Source organism: Rutilus rutilus (assembly GCF_951802725.1).
Source record: "Rutilus rutilus genome assembly, chromosome: 21".
In the NCBI taxonomy this organism is placed as follows: Eukaryota; Metazoa; Chordata; class Actinopteri; order Cypriniformes; family Leuciscidae; genus Rutilus; species Rutilus rutilus.
Window position 1 is genome coordinate 17,990,326 of NC_140226.1, and position 24,803 is coordinate 18,015,128.

At 37.6% G+C, this 24,803-nt stretch overlaps 1 protein-coding gene across 1 annotated transcript; it reads left to right on the plus strand.

Annotated features, from left to right (window-relative positions):
- The first annotated feature begins 1,737 nt into the window (after positions 1-1,737).
- pla2g4f.2 (phospholipase A2, group IVF, tandem duplicate 2) lies at positions 1,738-14,025 on the plus strand. Its single transcript, XM_084394177.1, has 20 exons — positions 1,738-1,783; positions 2,525-2,597; positions 2,778-2,914; positions 3,404-3,535; positions 3,671-3,711; positions 3,904-3,946; positions 4,334-4,388; positions 8,353-8,495; positions 8,618-8,731; positions 8,827-8,864; positions 9,069-9,207; positions 9,898-10,034; positions 10,177-10,399; positions 10,508-10,625; positions 11,632-11,769; positions 11,863-11,970; positions 12,309-12,488; positions 12,598-12,767; positions 12,855-13,041; positions 13,421-14,025. The coding sequence occupies exons 1-20, from the start codon at positions 1,766-1,768 to the stop codon at positions 13,657-13,659; spliced, it is 2,433 nt and encodes an 810-aa protein (XP_084250303.1). The 5' UTR covers positions 1,738-1,765; the 3' UTR covers positions 13,660-14,025.
- Positions 14,026-24,803: the final 10,778 nt, after the last annotated feature.

The window sequence follows — 24,803 nt, forward strand, 5'->3', positions numbered from 1 at the left end:
GTTAGATTTACAATACAAAACTAAACAAATGTGTGCTCTGGTTCTGATGTGAATAGACATGCTGAGTCATGTATGATTAAAGTAGCCAACATAAACATATTATTGGATAATCGTTCTGTCATCAAGAACATTTTATTTTATAACTTTTTTCTTCATTGCATAACATAATCCTATGATAGGCTAAGCAAAAATGCACTGCATTAGCTTTACAAGGAAACAATGCAGCGTTAAGTTTATAATGGCTCAATTTTCTCCGATTAGACCTTAAATCAGAAGGAGTGCAATGATCTCAGTGCACTGGAATGAAAAAGGGCTAGGCTGGTATTCATGGGCATGGGAGGGTTTTCTTCCATACGCAACGTCTATAAAATATAGCCGAAATAACTCTCCATCACGATGTATCATCTTCATAATTAAAGACAGTCCATGCTAAATAAGGTGTGTAAAGTTGGCATGCAGCCTCTGAACTTTTCAAATGTGTTTTTTTTTTCTAAATGCTAGGTTGTTTCAAAACATGTTTGGGCCAAATATGGACAAACCCAACCGTTGGTTTACATTTTTGGTCACACTTTAGTTTAGGGTCCAATTCTCACTATTAAGTAGTTGCTTACTAGCATGCATATTACAGGCTATTTATTAGTATTTATAAAGCACATATTAATGGCTTATTCTGCATGACCATGTCGTGTTATTAAACAAAAGAGATCAGGCCCATTGAAAGTGTTAACTCACTTGCCATTCTTTTATTGACTGAACTTTCTCCCCTCCGGTCTCCCCTGTCATTCCTTGACTCCGTCCAGCCATTCTCTCTTAAAGAGGCCCATAATAAACACATAATAATCAAACCACAGACCATATTCTTCATCCCTTAATCCCATTCAATACCTAACTTAACAACTACTTACTGACTGTCACAGTCACCAGCTCAGTCACCAACTCTGCACCCATTTGCACTACACTTCCCAGCATCCCTTCTGGTCCCCACCTGCACTCAGTCAGCCATCACCACACCTGCTGCTGATCATCACCAGATAGGCCTACTGATTCCCTGCACCTGCACTCCCTCATCAACACAGCCTATATCAACCCGCAACACCCTCACATCAGTGTCTGGTCTTGTCAATGTTACTATGAGCGTAACTGATACGTAAACAGTCAGACTTCTTACCTGAACACTCACCTGAGATCGTCCTCGTCCTTCACAGAGGATCCACTTCAGTCATCACCAGCTCCATCAATATTCGTCAAGTCACCATGTCTCCTGCCCGTCCTCTTTCACATGCACAGAGAATCCACTTCAGTCATCACCAGCTAAGTCTCCATCGTCTGGTCGCCGCTGTTGTCCCATCACTCTGCTCAATAAACACTGTTTTCACCTTACCATCTGTCTGTTCCCTTCTGTGAGTGTGACACTGACTATTAATAAGCAGTAATTTGGAGTTTACTGAGGCAAAAGTCGTAATAGTTAGTAAATAGTAACAATTGGACCCTAACTAGTGTGACCAAATTTTTTAATTGCATTTTAAACCCAATAGTTGAGATTGTCCATATTTTTCCCAAATGTGGGTTGACATAATTAGTTTGAGGTGTAGTTTTTGTAACCCACCCTCAATACTTTAAACACAAGATACAATCAAATATTTTATCAGGGTGCGAAGGGCGGGAGACGAACAAGTTCCTCAGGTTTTTCTGTGTTACTGTATATCTCACTTTGACAAGTTCATTTGATCTTTTGCCTTCGAGACCTCACTGTTGGCTTGCTGAGATGACGACAATGCTGAAGGTAATATAGCTCGCAGATATTTGATGTTTTGTAGCATTGCTATTTTAGCCTAAAACCACAAATATCAGCTTTGTGAACAAACCTGCTGGAGCTTGATCAGGATTCATAATGAACATGATTCCCAAACAGGGGTAGCAAGTTGTTGGGAGTGCCTCATGGAAATAAGAAACTAAGAATGAAAATGAATAATCTCTTTTTTTAGTTCATGTGTTAACTCATTCAGCTTCTTTTTAGAAAAGAGAAAAGAGTTGGGTTTGGCAGTTAATTTAGGCACTTTGTAAACTAGATATTTGTATGTTTATACAAAACTATTTGCATAATTTGTGAATTGTTTAAGCAAAAGAATAAAGCCCTCTTTGCTTCATGATAATAACTGATTTATTTATTTGTGTTTTTTTGCAAGTAAATGCTTGTTTTGCTATATGCTATTGTTAAATTTACTTTTTTTTGTAAACATAATTTTAACAATATGCAACATTAAATGTCCATATGACAATTTACAAAAAACATAAATTCCTGTGATAATGAATACATTTTTACATACTAAAGGCAATACTAAACTGACATGTCATATATTTTTAGATTTTCATTTGTTGTGATGTTAAGCCTCAAGAGTTTAGTTCAAATGAGTGAAATTAATTAGCATATTTCTTACATCTTCTGTACGAATCATATGTTGCTGTTACAAATTCCAATCATAATGTCTGTTTAAATCAGTTTAATTTTGCTTCTGTCTCACAGAAAGAGTTCATGCCATACTGGAACCTGAGTGTCACAGTGTTGCGGGGAAAATTCAATCAGTCATATGACGTTTGTGAGTACATCAGCCCTCAAAAACATTGTGACTTGTGGTGAAATATTAATAAAATGCTTTATAACAGGTGATGGGTGTATTATATGTTTGTGTGCCTTTGCTGACTTTGAATTGCTGCATTCTACTGTACATACTCCACCTGACAAGTGTTTGTGTGCACTAACTTTGATTTCTCTCTAGTGACTAAATGTGACTGCTACGTCATTTTAAAGTTACCCACGGCTTGTGCCTGCTGCCATCGCACCAAGACGGTGAATAACAGTAATGCACCAGAATGGAATGAAACATTCCATTTCAGAGTGCACAGCGGTGTCAAGGTAAAGAAATCTGTTTTTTGACTGTTGCAAGGAAACTCTTATTTTGAAACATTTAATGCTAAGGTTTTTCTTAACTGAAAGGGTGTGTTGCAACTTGCCCTTCCAACCTCAGATTCTCCTCCCTCATTGTTCATGAAAAATAACAGTGATGAATGGCATGGTGCTGTCACTGGCAGTGAAGTCATTCTTTACAAATAATAAGAATAATTATTTAATTAAAAACTTTAATCAAATAATTAAACCACCAGAATATTTACCAAGACACTTGCTAAATTGTCAGCCAATGGCTACATTTATTTTATTGCCCTTATTTTAAATAAGTAAAAAAAAAAAAAAAAAGATTAAACACAAACTGCTTTTTACAAATATTTTGATATGAACTTGTGTAAAAGTGCTAGGCTGTGATGTGATATAATGGGTTAGGCAGAATTTTGATCTTATATTTGGGGGCCTCGTGATGACCTCACCTCTATGTTCTTGTCTCCTCAGAACATTCTGGAATTCCATATTTTTGATGCTGATGTGTTAACGAAAGATGACTACTGCTCCACCATCCTGTTTGACGTCCATAACATCACACCTGGACAAAAGCAAACAAAATGCTTCATTTCAGATGATAAGGTAGATATATTTTTATATAACTTATTTTATTTTACGAAGTCTTCTAAGTGGAAGTGGCCTTTGGTGTCCATTGCTTTAAACATTGCAAATGTTGAGTGAGTATAGTCCTATGCATGATTGTGATTTTCTTTCCAGAAAAAGAATGAGCTGTGGGTAGAGTTTGAGATGACGGAGAGGTGAGTGAAAATGTTAATAATCTGTTGAAAAGAATCTGCAAAAACAACAATGGTAGTGTTACCCATTACACTGTGGTTATGCAGACTAGTTAGTGATTGTCCTCTTCCTCCCTATTAAAAAAATACATTTAAATTACTATTACATCAATCTGAATGAATCAGTCATTTTATCTATTCCTTTTCTTTTTAAAGCTCTGACAAGCCTGAACCATACTTCTCTAATGGAGTGCTGATGGTAAGAGATTTGATGCATTAAAAAAAGAATAGGTTAGAAATGATCATGATATTTGATCAATGTTGCCGAATTTTATATTTCAGTATAAGCTCAAATGCAGCTACTTGCACTTAATAAAATGTTCACATGATATTGCAAAATAAATGCAGACTACATATTTTATTCAGTAGAACACTTATATGCTTTACATTCATTTGATAAAACTGACATCATGTGACATTGATGTTTTATAACTGTTTATTTTACACATACATTATGTAAAAATCTTTAGCAACATCATAAGGAACAAGTTCAGGTTGCTATAGAACAAAACTGACTGTACATTGGAAATATCAGTTGAACGAAGTAAAAATCTAAAAGCGCTTTCAATTTTTCCTTAATTTTTAGGCAGGTCCATTCTGTGCATTGGATGTGAAGGTGCAAAAACGTCTAAAGACTAATGGTAAATGGATATATAGCTATCAGACCCTCAATCAGATATCCCCTTGTGGTGAAAATCATGTGGTGTTACATGTCTATGTGGTGTTTTTAATATGCTTAAAGACAAACCATGTGCAAATATATAGGTCAACACCATTGCACAGTATTTTTTCTTTAAAACTGCAGTGAAACAAAAGACAGTCTCAAAAACACGGTTTAAAATCGCTGGTGTTTCTAACGTCACAAACTATAACCAATCACGTCAAGTGCCGGTGGGCTTTAGCATATCATTATTACTATGCTCTGAAGAGTTCCTGGAAGCCAGGTTATCCCAGTATTTTTTCTGTTGATATGGAAAAATCGGGTAGATTTACCAATATAGTGGGTTAATGATGTATATTATGATGTTATGATGAACTATATGCCTTTCACCACTGACGTTAAGTTGTTCAAAGCGTTTCTAAGGATACTGATTGTTAGAAGGCAGCTGTTTGAATGAGATGGAGAATGGGAACATAGACTACGTTTACAAGCTGTCAATATTCGGGTTAAGGTCACTATTTGGGTTTCTGAAACATTCGGAATAACCCGTTTACATGCGTGAGTAGAGAGCGTTACTCCTGTATACATGGAATTTGTAATCAATTGGCAATATCCCGATGTAAACGGCGACGCACGTTTAGCGTCTGGACGTACGGACAACCCAGAGCCATATAGAGAGAGAGTTGCGACAACGGAAGTTCAAAATGCTTAGTTGTCACGTGATTCGCGTAGACCTCAGATAGTTCCAGGAAGTGCTTCGGAATCAACTAGCATGCTTTAAAACACAACTTTATTTGATTCAGATAATCTGATAATATACAATCTTATTCTTTAAACGTCTTATCTTTTAAAACTGCATCACAAACGGTCTGTTCTACCGCGCTGCTGTTACTTCCGGGAACTATTGAAAGGCTCTACGAGCCGCCATTGCTGTAAAAAAAGCGTTCCATTGTAGTCAATGGAGTTGTCGCAACCATAGACATCTATGGTCGCAACTCTCTCTCTATATGGCTCTGGGACAACCTTAAGACGCAATATGCGTCATTTCCGATTCTTCTTCCTGTATCCAAAGACAACAACAACAACAACAGCAGCAGCACGCGGATAATGAATAGTTCGGGGCAGATAGCGTTCGCCTTTGTTTGCGCTTTCCTCCTCGCTCCAAAAGTGTGGTGCTGTGCTGCGTCTCGCCATGTTTACCTCTACTTCTTGTTTACTTCTCATGCGCTGTCTCTACTCAAAAGACCAAGATTCCTTGCGAATAGAACATGCGCAGAACACAAATCAATGACTACGTTTACATGCAGCCAATAACCCGTTCAAAACCGGGATATTAGCAATAACCCGGTCGCGCACGGCCATGTAAACACCGGCAAAACCCCGGATATGCTCATATCCCGGTTTTTAAAAACCCGGATATTACCCCTGGGGTACCCCTTTTCTAACCCGAATATTTGGTCATGTAAACGCGTATCGGCACATCCCCATCAAAAGGAACATGACTACGTTTACATGCAGCCAATATCCGGGTTATGGTCGGGTTAAGGTCACTATTTGGGTTTCTGAAACATTCGGAATAACCCGTTTACATGCGTGAGCAGAGAGAGTTACTCCTGTATACATGGAATTTGTAATCAGTTGGGAATATCCCGATGTAAACGGCGACGCACGGTTAGCGTCAGGACGTACGGACAACCTTAAGACGCAATATGCGTCATTTCCAATTCTTCTTCCTGTATCCAAAGACAACAACAACAGCAGCAGCAGCACCCGGATAATGAATAGTTCGGGGCAGATAGCGATCGCCTTTGTTTGCGCTTTCCTCCTCGCTCCAAAAGTGTGTTGCTGTGCTGCGTCTCGCCATATGTTTACCTCTACTTCTTGTTTACTTCCGGTATACTAGTTATAGTTACAGAAAAATTTGAAACTTAATAAGCTTGTCTCATTGGTTACTTTTAAGAGGATATTAACTGACTTGGAAGCAGCCACATCTGGCTGTAGTTGTTCTGCATGATATGCTAAGGATTTGTGGTTGATGTATCTGCTATTTTAGTTGTTTTATGTTATTGTGTATTCTGTGTTGTATGTATGGTTGTACTGCTGCCTATCTTGGCCAGGACACTCTTGAAAAAGAGATTTTTAATCTCAACGAGTACTTTCCTGGTTAAATAAAGGTTAAAAAAAAAAAAAAAAAAAAATACTGCACGCGGGTTTTTTTATGCGCCGTCTCTACTCAAAAGACCAAGATTCCTTGCGAATAGAACATATATATATATATACACACACATTTTCATTTTAAAAGACTTGCTGTTATTTATACGTATGGAATTTACACTAAAATATTTTAGTATTACTCTCTCATGCTTTCAGTGGTTATGTATATTTCAAATCCCCCTAGTCAATAATTTTATCCTTTTAACCCATCTTTGATCACCAAAATTACATATTTAATTATTAGATTATGATTTCACTCTTCTAACTTTCGTTAGTGTGTAATGTTGCTGTTTGAGCATAAACAACATCTGCAAAGTTACGAAGCTCAAAGTTCAAAGCAAAGGAAGATATTTGCTTTTAAAGAAATAGCTTTTTAACTACAACAAACGGCTGGTTGGGACTACACGACATTCCTCACGGGTTAGTGACATCACCAACCCTAGAATTTACATAAACCCTGCCCCCTGAACACGATTTATAGATTATCAAGACAGAATATGCTAATCAATGACTAGAAGATAACTACACATGAGCTATTTAAATTCATCAAATAACCATTCAGAAATGTTTGACATGTTTCTGACTCCGGTTTGAACATAAAAGGCTAAAAGTTTTTGAAATTTTCAGCGCGTGTCTGTGTGAGGCCATAGACATAATAAACACAGACGCCCTATTGGCCGCTGGAATCTGGATTGTACGTCAACTTTCCCACACCTCTCCTTACGGGAATTGAGAAAAATGCCTGCTTCGTGTTGGGGCTGTACAAATCGCCGCACAATTGAAAACAGGTCTCGGGGAATTACCTTTCACAAGCAAGACTGAACATTTGTTTCTGGTTGAATTTGGTCATTATATAATTAGTAATAGTAACATTAGTTGGCCACCGGAGTCAGTCAGACTAAAATAGCTAGCGATGTTGCTTAACTTAGCTGTGAAAGTTGAGACATGAGTTGACATGATTTGTATTATAGTTTTAGCTTATATTATATTTTATATAACAAAGTAAATCTAAATATTCATCTATATCTTCTTAAAACCGCCTTTTATTACAAGTACTCGTTTAGGCTAGGAAGGCCTACTAGTCACTATTTAATTAGCCAAACTATTTTTTATTATTGTCTATATTATTCCGCAATTGATATTACATTGTATTCCCTATATTATACCACTTGCGATTATCAATCTATTATAGTTATGCTGTTAAATGATTGTACTATTCACTAGTCACTTTTTAACCTATTATTTTTTATTGTCTATATTCTGTAATTGATTTCATATTCTATTGCTATTATTATAGTATTATACATAAACTATATGCTATTATCAGTATATAATTATTATATTATTGTATTTATGATATTATATAATTATACAATTCATTACTATTTTATTTGCTGTATACTGTTTTATTTTATTGACTATACAAAACTATATATATACACACACACATACACATTTTTTATATAAATAGGACCAAATGAGGACTGTGCATAAAAATACAAATAAAAGATTTGTGAAATTGATCGTTGTTAAATGACACTGTATGGCACAAAATTTCCTCTATTAGTTTTTATCTGATTCCATTCATCCCTTAGAATAATCATGTGTGTGTGTTCTGAAGCTCTGATGAAGCTCTCTTTTTTTTTAAATGTTTTTGATTTTAAATAATTAGGACTGCTGAAACAGACAAAAATACCAGATCATCTTTTTTGTACTTGTTTTGACCTCAGTGGAAAACATGATGTTAAAACTGCGAGGTGCATATAAAGAAGACTGTATGATCTCGGGCTCTGAAAACCCCAGCGGCACACAGAATTTATGCTTCTACATCAACCGAGACCTGGAGACTGAGTTTAGTCTCATCCCACCAAAAGTATGTCATCGATTAAACTCAAATTCTAAACAGAAGATTTCTTAAACCGATTTACAGTAAAGCATGCACATCACTAGACCAGCTAAGAGTATATGATACTTGTTTGTTTGTTTTTTGCCCAGGCTGTGGCAGAAGTGGATGGGATAAATCCAAAGACTGTAGGCATTCTGTCATCGGTCTCCATGAAACCATTACCAGCAAAACAGCAGATGAAACTCTCCATGCCTGTCGGACATGTGAGTACTGGTAAAAAAAACAATAAAAAAAAAACACATTTTCCTACAATAAAAATAAATGCTAGTAACTAACTGCAGGAATAAACTCTTTTTAGGGTGAAGTGGATCTGCAACTAAGCACAGCAGAGGGCCGGTAAACAATTTAAATGACTTGTTCAGGAATAATTTCAAAGAAACTATTTTGGCATGTAATATATCAACCAAAACTGAATGATTTAAAGTGTGAAATTGATCGTTGTTAAATGACACCGTATGGCACCCAAATGTCCTCTATTAGTTCTGATCTGATTCCATTCATCCCTTAGAATAATCATGTGTGTGTCTGTGTGTTCTGAAGCTCTGATGAAAAGCTGGATGTGCGTCTGGGTTTTGATATTCCGATGGAAGAAAAGAATTTTCTGGTGAAGAGACGAAAAGTCGTGTCACAAGCTCTGCAGAAAGCTCTGAATCTCAGCTCTGCACCTGAGCCCAGCAAGGCAAGAAAACTAACACAGACATGAGTATAAACATATTCAACAGACTCACACTTCCTGGCATAGTGACCTGACATACTATTGTTCCCATCACATTTTTTTTTAAAATAATTTATTAAATGATTTAATAAACAAAATTAAATGTTTAATAAAAAAAAAATATTCAGACACCAGATATAATTTTTGATATTTTTTTACTAGTGGGTGCAGGACAATATGTAAGTGAGGGTAAATAAAGTAAACTGTGACATATTATACCCAACAATTATTCATACTGTGGACAACCATTAAAACATAAAAATTTGGGACCAAAAATTATTCAGACACTTTGACCTGGCCATGTTTTGCTTCTTTAAATGTTTAATAACAAAATTAAGCATTGCTTGGTAATTGGTTAGCCTAAATTATTATCGAATTGTGTACTTAGGTTGAATTACTGTCAGCTGTTAAATTTAATTCATTTGTGAGACAGTCTAACAGAAGGATGGTCAAAACCAGTGAAATATCAACTGATTTGATAACTACGAGTTCTTGACATATTTTATTAACATTTTCTAAACTATAGCGAATAAACTGTGAAAATGTGAGAAATGTTGAAGGTTTGACTGCATATATATTTACATTTTAATAGTTCATTGTTTATGGCATGTCTTGTTTGATTAGTATATTTATAAGATTGATGTGACTTCTCAGGTTCCTTTGATGGCTGTGGTGTGTTCTGGGGGCGGGAGCAGGGCAATGATTGGCACATTCGGAGGCCTAAGAGCCCTGCAAAAACTCCAACTTCTTGATGCAGTCAGCTACATCACAGGGGTTTCTGGCTCCACCTGGTGTGTGTAAAGAGCACCAGGCTCCAATTTGACTTGTTCAACTCTAAGTGGTTCTGGTTCTCATCAGGGTTTGTTTCAAAACCCAAAGTGTTCTTTGGATTAAATGTCATTAAACATCAAACTTTCTCTCGTTGTCTCATAGGACTATGGCTTCTCTTTATAATGATGCTAACTGGTCAAACAATGACCTAAATGAGGCTATGGAGTCTGTAAAGAAGGAGATCTCTAAAGGTGTGTTCAGTGTATATTCCATTGAGCAGCTACGCCATTACAAAGAGAAGATGGAAGAGAGAGCGAAAGAAGGACGCCACGTATCTATTGTCGACATGTTTGGTCTGTCTATAGAGTATCTCATCCAAGGGAAGGTACACAAAACTCTTCATTGCACAGATGTAAAATACATTTTGAAAATAATAATTCCAGATTTCTCTGTCAGAAACTTAATAAAATAAACAAATTATCTTCTTCCTCAGAAAAAAATGGGTACGCTATCTGACCAGCAGATGGCACTAACAATGGGCCAGAACCCTCTACCCATCTACACAGCCCTCAACATGAAGAATGGCAAGAGAGGAAGCATCATAGAGACCGGTAAGTACTGAATTCACTTTGGCTGGTTTAATTTGCCTCCTACTTTCAGTCCTACAAGATAATTGTCCTTTATTGTCAATAAGTTAATTATGTTTGTTCCTTAAAGGGATACTCCACTTTTTTCGGAAATATGCTCATTTTACATCTCCCCCAGAGTTAAACAGATGAGTTTTACCGTTTTAGAATCCATTCAGCCGAACTCCGGGTCTGACGGTACCACTTTTAGCATAGCTTAGCACAGATCATTGATTCTGATGAGTCCAGTAGCATTTCTTTCAAAATGACCAAAGAGTTTCAATATTTTTCCTATTTAAAACTTGACTCTTCTGTAGTTAAACCGTGTACTAAGATCGACGGAAAATGAAAAGTTGCGATTTTCTAAGCCTATATGACTAGGAACTACTCTCATTCCAGCGTAATAATCAAGGAACTGTGCGGCTGTACCATGGGTGCAGCAGGCGTAATGATATGACGCAGCGCCTGAAAATAGGTCTAATAGGTTAGACAAACTTAGTCCCGGTCACGTTGGAAGAAGTTACCGAGCTGGGGACTATTTTCAGGCGCTGCGTCATATCATTACGCCTGCTGCACTCATGGTACAGCCACACACAGTTCCTTGATTATTACGCCGGAATGAGAGTAGTTCCTAGTCATATAGGCTTAGAAAATCGCAACTTTTCATTTTCCGTCGATCTTAGTACACGGTTTAACTACAGAAGAGTCAAGTTTTAAATAGGAAAAATATTGAAACTCTTTGGTCATTTTGAAAAAAATGCTACTGGACTCATCAGAATCAATGATCTGTGCTAAGCTATGCTAAAAGTGGTACCGTCAGACCCGGAGTTCGGCTGAATGGATTCTAAAACGGTAAAACTCAACTGTTTAACTCTGGGGGAGATGTAAAATGAGCTTATTTCCGAAAAAAGTGGAGTATCCCTTTAAGAGATCAAAACTGAAGTGCTTGCTGTAGATATGTTGTCCATGCTTCTTTTTGCTCTTTTCTCAGAATGGTGTGAGTTCACCCCATATGAGGTTGGATTTACCAAGTATGGTGCCTTCATACCTGCACAAAACTTTGGGAGTGAATATTACCTTGGCCACATGGTCAAGAAACTCCCTGAAACTGGGATATACTCTCTATTGGGTAAATAGATGTAAATACTCCAAAGGGTAATGAATGGTAAACAATTTTAAGTTAAAGATTATTTGTATTGTGTGTGATATGCTGTGTTTGCAGGGATATGGAGCAGTGTTTTCTCTCTGAGTCTGACTCAGCTTTGGAATATTGTGACTGGAGTGATCCCCTCCTGGGCTAGCAGTATTGGGGAAGAAGTGAACCGCACAGGTAAGAGGAATGCAATATCAATGAGAATACCTGACCAAATGTTCCCTTTGTAGCTCCTCAAAAGTTTGGTTGACTTTTAGCTTTATTAATGAGTACCTATGTGAAAAAGTGTGCTTAATTGTATTTGATATGTAATTGTATCCCTTCAAGTTAAACCCCTAAAGGTACAATTTAATTTTTGCACATTAAAACAACTACAATACAGCACAATCTGGCAATATGTTCTAAAACTGGACATTTCACATAATATAGGCTACATACCACTATGCGAAATCAAAATCAGAACAAGCCAGATAAACTTTTTGTTCCCCCCCCTTGTCATTCTCTCTTATCTGTAGATACAGACAACAACCCAGCAACATCGGACACGCTTCAGGTCAGCCCTATGACTGACATGGCAAAAAAGCTGAACAACTTTTTGACCTGCCGCCCCATTATTAGCCAAGTGTTCAACTTCCTGAGAGGCTTCCAGCTGCACAGGAACTACTGTGACAACTGTGACTTCACCGCATGGAAGGGTCAGAACATCATTTATGTTGTTAAGTTTAGCCTACCTTGTACCATTACCCTTTTGGATAAGTTCAATCAAACTGGGAATGGACTAATTATAAAGTAGACTTTCTGCAGACACGCACCCAGACGCCTTCCCGAACTCTCTGACACCAGCAGACGCCACACTTGGCCTGGTGGACTCTGCTTTTGTCCTCAAGTCAGGATTCCCTCCTGTGTTACGGTGTAACAGACATGCGGACGTCATTCTGTCCCTGAACTACGCTTGGGACCCGGACCACTTCAAGGTGAGAAGCCCTGAAAGATTTAATGGATTACATGGAGAAGAATTATGAGGAAATTGTGATTTTTGGATGTTTGTGTGTGTCCGATAGGCCATTAAGCAAACTCAGGAGTTCTGTGCTGAGCGGAAGATTCCATTTCCGAAGATCGATCACAAAAAGTTGGAGTCTGAGCCGATTAGGGAAGTTTATGTGTTTGAAGATAAAGAGAATCCAGAGGTTCCCATAGTGATTCACTTTCCCATGGTCAATCTCTCATTCAAACAGTTCAAAGCTCCTGGTCAGTACTGCCATTTGTAACCTTTACTATTACCATCAACACAAGTTTGAATTATTAAAGGGATAATTCACCCAAAGAATTTAAATTCTGTCATTATTTACTCACCAAAAGTAGCTATTTTAAAGTTTTTTTTTTCTTTTCTCTCCATACAATGATAGTCAATGGAGTCCAAAACAACTTTGGACCACATTGACTATTATTGTATGAATCAAAAAATTCAAATATCTAGTGTGTTCCTCAAAAGAAAGTCATACAGGTTTAGAACGGCATAAATGATGGCAAATGATGGTTCTTTTAAAAATCTTAGATAGAGATTCTCCTTTTGCATGAAGATACTCAGTATATATATTAAAAGCAATTATGTGTGTTTGTGTGGTAGGAGTGAAGAGAGAGGGTAAGGCGGAGATGAAGGAAGGAGATTTCGATATTGACTTCACCAGTTCGATGTGTCCATTCGCCACTCAAAACCTTACCTACAAGCCTGAAGATTTCCAGAAGATGGCCAACCTTTCCACCTACAACATTCTGAACAACAAAGATGTCATTTTAAACACGCTAAACAAAGTGCTTAAGAGAAACATGGAGAGAATTCCTGTTACAAAGTCATCAAAAGCGTGAGGCCGGAAGTTAAGGCTGACAGCAGGAGCAATTAGCGAGTGGTTTTTGTATATGTAACTCTAAAAGGATTTATTTAATTATGGTATAGTTCATCCATTCCTGACCCTCATGTTGTTCCAAAACTGTGATTTTTGTTTCTGTAGATCACAGGGTATTAGTGCTGCAATAATCTATTCTTTACAATGACCAGGGGCTGTCAAGCTCGACATTTATGATGGGAAAAAGCAGGTGTAAAGCAGCTCCTGTTTGTGCAGATTTGATTGATTTGCTGTGGGAGACACAAGCTCTTGAATGTTTTTCAAATATTAGTGAAGTTATAAAAGTTGTTTTTTCTCAGTTTAAAATGTAGACATTAAATTGATATACTGTAGGCTATATTTAAATTAATACATTTAATATTACATTTAACTTTTTATATTTCATTATTCATAAAGCGTTTTAGGCTAAATTGTGCTCTGTGGCTTTCGGATATGAAAGATGAGACCAAATTCACACATCAGCAGTAACTTAATTCTTAACATTGTTATATGAAATATGGACACTCACTAAATGCTGTTGAGTCATTTGGTTTCCATTACACACATTCTGAGTTGTGCTGAGAGATTCATTCTCGGACTCTGAGCGTGACTGTTACAGCACTGTTATTTGGGAAAAGAGGCCAAAGGGGGAACTAACTCTGACCTCATGTAGACAGACTGACTTCGTCATGATCATGTTCCTTTTTTTTGTACCTCAGATGATTTCACTAATAGAGCTGAGCTATTTTTAGATGAAAAAGAGTGTTTTCATTATAAATGAACATTAAAGCTGGAATCTAAATGAGTTGTGGGTGACAAAGCTTAGTGAAATGTATACTATTGTTCAAAGATGTTTTTCAAAAAAGTATTTTGCTCACCATGGCTGCATTTACTGGATCAAAAATACAGTAAAAAATGATAGGTTAATATTGTTAAATATTAAAATTACAATATAAAAACACTTTCTACTGTAATATATTTTCAGATGCAATTTATACCTGTGAAAATTGCAATCAAAGCTGAATTTTATTTTAAACTTTCTGCATGACAGTATTCATTTCTATTTAAAAAAAAAATAATTCTTACTGACCCCACATTTTTATGTAACTAGTGTATCATTGGTCTAAGATTCATGCAATTTTCAGTTACACTTTTGACCACTAGATGGACATGCTCACTTAGAACTCAGGCCTGGCTGTCATCCATTCCTTTGAGACCAGCACTTTCTCCAATGTACAGTATATCAGTGTTGTGCTGTTGCAGTTTTTCTTGAGTTTAGCACCCCTCTATTTTGTTTCTGACTGTTTGCACGGAATTATGGGAGTCTCTCAGGACGCTGCCGTCGCCTGTCATGATTTGCTCAACAGGAGTGACATTGATGCACTATGTTCAAAATACCCTGGGGCTAGTATTTGTTTGAATGTGTTACCAGACAAAAAAAGTCATATTTTATTTATCACCAAGGGGAAAAGCTGGAGCAAAGCAGCTCCTGTTTGTGCAGATTTGATTGATTTGCTGTGGGTGACACAAGCTCTTGAATGTTTTTTATTTGTTTTTTTTTTAGATCGGTGAAGTTGTAAAAGTTGTTTTTCCTCAGTTTAAAATGTAGACATTAAATTGATTTAATTTAAATGAATACATATATGTGAATACATATATGATATGAAAGATGCCAAATTCACATATCAGCAGTATAACAATTCTTCACATAGTTAAATGAAATATGAACACTGACTAAAAACTGTTGAGTCATTTGGTTTCCATTACACATATTCTGAGTTGTGCTGAGAAATTCATTCGTAATCCAAGGCCAAGAGGCCAAGGAGGAACTACTGGTAATTCTGACTTCGTGTAAAGTCAGACTGATGATGCTGGGTGTAAATATGACAAGTCATCGTGATCATGATCCTTTTTTTTTTTTTTTTTTTTTTTTTTAGTAACTCACTGATTTCACCAAGCTGAACTATTTTTAGATGAGAAAGAAAGAAGAAATCCACCACTGAAGTCTGGGAAATCTTGCAACACAAATATTACACGAGTTTTTGTATGTTTAATATTACACATTAAACAAACACTAAAGCTGTAATCTAAATGAGTTATGTGACTGTAAGCTTAGTAAAATGTTTTTTTATGCTTAAAAGATGAAGTTAAAGAGAGAGAAAAAAAATTAAGATCAAACAAGCTTTGATTGAAAAGATCTTGAATATCGTATGTCCAAGTTTGTTTCATGTTTAGATTAAAAGGAAATGGCAAACTATTTTCCCAACAGCAATTTGTGATGATGGAAAAACAAACAACCTTTCACTAGTTGATCCAAATCAGACCCAGTGCAGCACTCTATGAATTTGAATTTAAGATGGAGCATCATCTGAGTTTTGTCGTTTTGTTGTGAGTTTTGAGACATTATAACTTGTTTTCAGAGATTAATTGTTTATTTTTTACTGGAACAAGAGGTGAACATACTGATTAAGATAATTATTTTGTTCATTTCTGTGGACTTCCATGATAATAATGAACATCCGTTCATGACTTTGTTTGTGTTGATAGATGTAGGCCTATTATGGAAATGCATGCATGCATAATATTTATAACAGCAGGGTCACCGTGCTCTGATAGTAATAATCAAGCATTTAAATTACTGTAGGACCCAAATAGCAATATTAACCCAAGATCCAGATTTGTGGTTCTTTTTCAAAATAGTTTAGAATTACACTGAGCTCAGTCAAGCTGATCTGAGCACAAAAAGTGCAGTTAAGAGAGACAGTGAACAGAGGACAGTGTTGTGAAGTGATAAAAGGCCATCTGACCCATGCATGGGGTCATTTTCTGTTCCACAGCCCATCTCTTTTCCACAGCGGTGGTGTTTTGTGTGGACAGGAAAAGGTGATTTTGGTTTGAGATGAGCATTTGGCCTCTTGGCCCTCTGGTTTGATGGAAAACCACAGCTAAGGGGAAGCATGATGACTGGAGTCTGTGGGGAAATAAACATGACGTGTGATCTGAGGATGGAACCACAGGAATGTAGAGAGAATGGAAAAGAAGATGAGACTAATGAGTTGGCAGGTATGGGGTTGGGAGAGAAATGAGGGCAGTGGGATGGTAAACAAGTGTTTTAAAAAGGCAGATGGGGAAGGGAACGAAAATGGGTGGAGATCTCAAGAGAGGGAGGGACGGATGAGTATGTTTGGTGTCCTTATTCTCAACCTGGACCTCAGCATGAACTGACAGTTAAGTAAGAGGGGTTTTTGTTCTCTAGAACACAGACATCTCTGTGACCTTACAACTCCTCAACACTCTCTGCATCTGCAAATGTTCTTTCACATATTCCCCAAATATGGACATTTCATGCTTATCAGAAAATGCTGTGGGGGGTCTTTTTATTAAAGATGGGATGCATCCTGGAATAGACGGCTGAAAAAAAAATGTGAGACTATAAATCCAAAACATTAACAGCGACAATTAGCTATGTTAAAGATTATAGATGGTTTTAGATTGCACTGTAACTCATCCTTTCTCCATAATAATTTCATGTCCAACTCTACTAAAAAACACAAAAAACGAGATGTTTAACCTGATTTCAGATTTTTCCTCTGCAGGCTAAGAAAAATAAACATTTACACAAATTACAATGCAGTTATTGGAAGAATTAGTGAAAAATATATTATAATAAATAAAATATTAAACAATATAAAAAAAATAAAATATAACAAATTATACATACTTTTAAGACAAGTGGGTAATTTATCTTAATTTTACATACATTTTTATTTATACTTAGTCAATGTTGCTCAGTTATGTTGAGTAGATTCCAAGACTTTCTGCAGTTATACAGCACAAATAGGAGGTACTTATCGCTGGATTGACATTATCTCAACTATTGTTCATTTAATAAAGCAACATTATAGCCTTAAAGGGATAGTTCACCCTAAAGTCATATTTTTCTCACCCCTGTGTTGTTCTAATGCTGTATGCCCTTCTTTCATTTTTGGACCACAACAGCAAGGTGAGTAAATGATGACTTAATTTTCATTTTACTTCAGTACTGGGCCTGGCGTTGGATGCCTCTGCCATATCTGACTGAAGGATGCTCGGAGGAAACTCAATCCAGGGTTTGTGAAGTGAACTCCTCTGAAGAGCAAAGAAGGTGCTCGTATCCCCCCTTAGAGGGTAATGAAGCTGCAAGCGAGACACAGAGCCAGCCTTCCCGCACATTACATGTTTGTACCCAACCCACAGGAATGATTGTTCAACCCAGCTCCACCCGGAGATTGTAGAATCAGGCGAAGGTATTAGGTTTTGCCCAGTCTGTAGCTCTGCAGATGTCTGCTAAAGAGGCGCCGCACGCCAACGCCCAGGGGCAACACTCTGAGTGGAAAGAGCTCTCACTTCAAGGGGGATTGGCATACCTTGGGACTGGTAGGCCAAGGCGATGGCATCCACTATCCAGTGGGCCAACCTCCGTTTGGAGACAACTCTTTCCTTTTGCTGACCTCCAAAGCAGACAAAGAGCTGCTCAGACCTTCTGAAGCTCTGCGTGTGGTCCATGTAAAAACGCAAGGCATGAACGGGCCACAGCAATGCAAGGGCTGGACCTGCCTCCTATGGGGGCAGCACTTGCAAGGTCACCTCCTGGTCCTGAAAAGGAGTGGTTGGAACTTTGGGCACATATCCGGGCCGGGGTCTCAGGATCACGTGAGAAGAGGCGAGGAGCATTGGGTCCAAACCCGGGAAGCATAGCGTCCCGAATTACTCTCTGGCAAACCGAATGGCCCAGAGACTGAGGAAACTGCTCTTTTATTGAAAAAATGGGGAACAGAAATAAACTCTTTTAAATTAAATTAAAGATTCTCCACCCGGCCCTCCTCCGGGGGAAGGAGTGGTGTGAACACCACCTCCTGGTTTAGAGAAGCTCCCTCCATCTCTGGGCAGCCTGTATCAGGGCCGCTTATATGGACGCTTAGAGGGTTTAGCAGCAGCCTGAGGGACGTGTTGCGTCACCTTCCTGCTGGGGCTCGACGGGGCGGTCGGGTTGACGTCTCCCGTCGCACCGGACCAGGTGTCGAAGTCGCAGGGGGACTCCCTCGGTGGAGAACAGACTGGGGACCAGCCTGCGGCGGCCTTGTGGTGATGGTATCAGGGTGTGCTTAACAGTGTGCTGAACGGTCTGCAGTCTGTTTTTGGACTGTCAAGAACTGCTGGGCAAAGTCCCCGACAGTGTCGCAGAAGAAGCCACCTTGCGAGAAAGCAGACTTTGTTGGCATCCTGCATCTCTGCAGTGTTTAGCCAGAGTTGGTGTTAATGGACCAGCCAAGTGTACATCGTCTGCGCCGTGACTTTCGTCGCCTGGAGGGCAAGGTCAGTCACCATATGTATTGTACCCGGACACGTGCACTGCAAATGTACGCTCCACCTGGGGAATCTCTGCGTTACCTTTGGCGGCCCTACCATTGAGGGAAGAGAGAGTGGAGGAGGCTGTGAAGCAGCTTCAGACAGTAAAAGGTGCTTTCCACATCTTCTGTACCTCCTCATGCACTTCTGAGGAAGAAAGGCACTGGGGAACCGTGTGCCGCACCAAGGAACCAATCATCCAACCACAAGTGCTCAGGACAAGGTGTAGGGTTCCACTCGAGCCTAATGAGGGTTTCACTCGGCTCAGATTCGTGGCTCGGTCTTGAGCAGAGGCAGCAGGCTGGGTAACAGGAGAGAGGACTCGTGCCTTCACGAAAAAGAGTCACGACCGCAATGCCGACATGGTCATGCTCGGCATTGGTCCACATGGTCGTGCTCGTGAGAGCATAAACCATCCACGAATGGCATCTCAGCATGCTCGTGGCCCAGACATGTGAGACAGCGATTGTGGCCATCAGATGAGGACAGACAACAACCGTATCCAGAAACTCACGGACAGAAAGACATCTTTAAAATATGGCCCGAGCTTGCTCTTTTAGGGATATCAGCTCTTTTGCACCAAAGCGCCCAGGGGGAAAAACTGTCCTGTTATTTAAAAAAAAAAAGGGAATGGTTTAATATATGGCAGATTAAGCATATTGCCAATCTAGACAATTACATTAATTCAAAATATAGACAAACCTTACATTAATGTTAATGATTATGACAATATATTAAATGTTTTTTTAATCACCCCCCCAACCCCCGACACTTTATTTATTCCACTTCAAATACTGGTTGAGGTATGTTTTGGATTTGTGTCTTGTTATATCTTGCTTCTTATCAGTAATTCATAAATATGTTGATGGAGAATCCACTCATTCCTTCCTCCCGCATATCTTCTGCTACAGGCTACCATGCAACTGCCAAGCATAACAAGCCTTCCCCCAGTCCTAATGACTGACATTTGGTTTTCTCCATGCCTTTCCTTTTTGTAAACCCCTACATCTTCCTGCATGTCCTTTGAATTGATGTGGAGATTATAGAGTACTGTTCTTGATGAGTGTACAAGAAGAAATCTGAAAATCTGATTTTGAATGGACTTAATTCCCTTTTAAAGTCCCTGTATATAATTACATTACAAGCCATGAAAACTGCAGGCAGGAAGCATATAGATGGGCTTCCTCTGCTCTGTATGAGTCTGTTTTTCTCATCCTCTGCCAGCCCCTTAGAGGAGCCCTCGGTTGTTGAGCGTTTCCACAACATCCTGAGGGACTCAGACTAACAGTGTTCATTAAGCTCTGGAATTCTCATCACCTGACTTAGATTAAGACCTACCAAGTCAATTAAGTTCTGAGACCTTACAAAAAAAAGCTCAAGTGGATCAAGAATGGCCAACTTTTTCCCACAAGAGTTCATATTTATATAATAATATAAAATGTATAAAGTTAGAATTTCAAGTTTTTCCAATTACAGAGGTTAACTGTTTTACTTAAAAACATGAACATAAAATATTTTAAAAAGTGATATTTTTAAAATTGCACGCAGTTTCTTTACTCTGGCATGAATAAAATAGTAAGTTCTGACATGAAACTCTAGATGGCACAGACTGATAGTTTAACTCAATCACATTATTTTCTTTAGGGCACAGCTGATTGGTTCCTGCTGTATCAGCAGCCAATGAGCTCCCTGCTCAACCTTCAAATACATGATCAGCATTTGCATGCCATTTGTAGCAGTTTGCAGAGCAAATTCAGAAAACCTCCACCTTCCCCAGCTCCACATGTGTAGATCTGCTACAAGTAATTGATGTACGCTATATTGTACAGCAGCAGCATGTCTTACTTTCTCACAGAAGCGTGTTGTGTTTGTATTGGCAGTAGCAAGTCCAGTACTTGCTCTGCAGCAGCAGCAATAACAGCAGCAACAACAGGAGTGTAGCAGATCTATTCCAATACCAAAAATATCAACATTGAAATGTCCATTACCATGCACTTTTGATTATTGATAATTTATTTACCTTTAAAATAAAACTTTATTGATCTCAGAAGTGAGTAATTCATTGATTTTAGTCAAATAACTAACCATCCTTTTGACAAAGTACAATATGACTGTCAAGTATTCTTGCTTTACATAGGCTAATATAATATGTGTGCATCAATGTATTAGTCTTTGAAACATTTATTACCCATACCTTGTCTTTACTCTCTCATAGTGACAGCACACTGGAATGTTTTATGGAATACCACTGAACTATTCCATCCCAGCTGTACATTTATTCTCAGCTCTAGCACACTCTATGAAGAGAGGATGGCACAAGGTTACCTTTATGACCACATCTTTTCATTTTCTTTGGTGTTTGTCTCTCATCTGTCAAAATATATATTTTTCAAAAGGACAGCCTTCAGAAATAAAGAATAATTACCACTCAATATTCAGTAATTTCATTACACAGCTCTCTGGAATATTTGACTCTGATTGGTCAATCGTGGAATTTAGCGGTCAGATATTTTCTAATCTTGACTGTTGTCCAAAGCAAAGTAACTGAACCCGGCACTATTTATGATCTCCCTTATTTCATTCAAATGCAAATGCAGCATTAAAGATAAAGGTTCGACAGTGATGCCATAGAAGAACTATTTTGGGTTCCCCAAAGAACCTTTCAATGAACAATTGCTAAAATTAGAACAAAAATTATTATGTTTTCCATTATAAAAAAATATTTTGTTCATGGAAACATAGATACCAATAAAGAACCATTATTTTTAAGAATGCGGTGCCATCTTGCATCTCAAGTCGCATCTTGATTGTAGTAAAAATAACCTCAGTATTATTTTTATTATTGATGTGTTCATCTATAGGTTTATTTTTTACATGTTGTCATGGATTTCTTTCTTAATGAAAGTTCTATGATAATACAGGTTAATAGGTAACACTTTATTAACAGTCCCTTTTGAACATTCTGTTGACTTTAAGTAATGTTGCACCTATATGTCAACTAACGCTCATTAGAGTATTAGTAAACCATCTACTTAGTTTCTTCTAACGCTTTTTTGTGATTATCCTCCAACAGACATTCTACTGACTATAAGTAACTTTGCAACTAGATGTAAACTTCTTCTAACCCTAACCCTACCAGTCTACTAATACTCGACATGTAGGTGCAGCGTTACTTCTAGTCAACAGAATGTGTTAAAGGGATCATCAAAATTAAGTGAAACCAAAATATATAATCAATATTTTATGTCTACATATTTATGATTTATTTGGTGTTATTTTGTCTGTTTTGCTACAACTGCAATTTTTCAGACATCAGAAGAATGATGGCTGAGGTTAGAGGTCAGGTATATTTAAAGTAAGATGTCTACTTTGCACTGATATCTTTTACCAAATGTAACATGCTGTAGTTTTGAAAACAAAGTAAATTTAGCGTGGATTAAAGCCCACAGACAAATAAATCCCAGCTGAGATCTGTAACAGTTTAACATAAAAAGAGACTCATTAGGAACAACGGATGAAGGAAAAATGAAACGCTCACATCACAAAGCTAAAGGGGAATATTGATACTGTATATCTATATCTAAGGAAATTGTACTGTATGGTCAACCTACCTGAATTCAGATGTTGCAGGCTTTAAATGATGACTATATGAACTATGTAAAAAGCTAAAAAAAATACAAATAATTCTGCTCATACATTTGCAGGAGCAAAAATATAGGTTGGTTTGATGAGATTTATTCAGTCGTCTCTATGGTGTTCTGTTTTGACATTTCATCAAGCACCCAGGTAACATTTGCAATGAGTGGGCTGCATGCCTGCCTGATGACAAATTAGAGATATGACCTGAATAAAATATCAAAAAGTAATTTGATATTCCTCATTGACTAAATTAACATCATCAGCTTCATCAAGACATAAAGGATTTCTCAGAGTAGAGTGGTGAGTTGATCAGCATTCAGATGAGTTGTTTATAAACACAACTCACCCATCCATGTCTCTGTCATGAATATGGATGAAGAGCAATTGGCTTATTCAAAGAACATTTTCAATCAAAAAAAAAAAAAAAAAAAATTCCAAGAGACAAACACATGTGTGACTGATTCGAGGTTTTTGGTTTTTTTTTTTTTCCAGAACAGATTGCTTTCTTTCATTTGTTGTGTTGCATTCCCAATGTCTCCCCCAGGATTTCAAACATTTAGACTGAATGAGGTAATAATTTTATAGATAACACGCCTTGGACAACAGCCCTTGTTTATCTTATCACACAATTACCAAGAGGAACATTAAAATAAAAACAGTCTTATTTAATCTTTATCGTAATTTTGCTACATTCCCCTGTTGACTCAACAACTATGTCATTTTAAGATTTTATTGACCATTTGAGGATACTTGAATATAATATTGTGTTCTCTGCTGACTGAAACCTTGCAGTTTGTAGTGTTGGGGTAAAGCATTACAAGTAACTTGAGTTACGTAATCAGATTACTTAAAAGTAACGAGTAAAGTAACATATTACTTTTAAATTTACTGCAAAATATCTGAGTATAATTTGTTTTCCCATTTATTGACCTCCATTTCCTTCAACCTAATGCTTATTCATTTCACTTTTGGTGTAAAAAGGGCCTTTATATTTAGTCAAAAATATAACTTTTTTTGTTATTAAAATCTATCAATCTATCTTTCATGACCCTGTCTTAGTTTTTTGTTTATGGACTTATGTTCTGTTCCCATTGTTTCTGTTTACTTCCTTGTTCAGTGCCCTATACCACCTTGTTTGTCGCCATAGTTACCCTCATTTGTTTGTCATAGTGATTCATTAGCTCCACCCTTTCCTTGTTAGTCTTACCTTGTGTATTTAAACCTGTGTTTCTCGTTCACTGTCAGTCGATGTTTTTCTGTATAGATGCTCTTTTTTTTGTTTGTTGTTGCTTTCCTGGTGTGCTCCAGCTCTGTATTTCCTAGTTTACCCGTGTTTGATTTACATAATTTTGTTAATAGATCTGCATATGGCAAGGCTCATGTAGACATATATTGTGAAAATTATTGTGGAATGGTGAAGTGCTTGTGAACTGGGTAGTAAAAATGCTTGTGAACTGGGGAGCTGACATTTTATTTTGTGGGTAATTTAAGAAATGAACGATTTTTATTAAGGACCAGGACTTGGTCAACAGTGCTAAGTCTATTTCTTTTTTTATTTTCTACTACCGAAGGGCATGACAGTCGAAACCTGCTCAAGGGGTTCGCGCTATTTTTGAATCTGAATACGAAGCAGTCACATGACTTTGTGTGGAAACGAAGCTTCCGACGTCACAGATCACGTGGTTATGGCAAAACGAATCAAGCTCCAATATACTGCTTCAATGTATGAGATGTTTCGTTTTTTTGGATACAAGCTTCGAAGCTTTGAAGCCTCGGTGTCGAACGTCACATCACTAGTTTTTTGGACAAGTACTTTTAATCTACGCCCACTATTTGGGGGGGATGGTAATGGTACTTCTACTTGAGTATATTTTTACAGTCCTATTTCCCTAACCCTAGGACCCCTAGCCGCAATCAATATCATCTGTTTCTACTTTGAGACAAGACCCAGTTGCTCAATCTCTGATTCTGAGTTGAGAACAGACCACTGAACAAACATGAGGATGTGACAGTGTTAGTCAAATCCCATTCGTTACGGCGAATTAAATTTTGATTTCCCAGAGGGCAGTTCTCTTTGAAGAGGTGGGCTGCTGGCACTGA

Excerpts from the sequence above, each read along its gene's own strand:
- pla2g4f.2 (XM_084394177.1), top strand. Across the intron at positions 3,947-4,333 it reads TCTCTAATGGAGTGCTGATG|GCAGGTCCATTCTGTGCATT; the intron begins GTAAGAGATTTG and ends CTTAATTTTTAG. Across the intron at positions 12,768-12,854 it reads GGGACCCGGACCACTTCAAG|GCCATTAAGCAAACTCAGGA; the intron begins GTGAGAAGCCCT and ends TGTGTCCGATAG.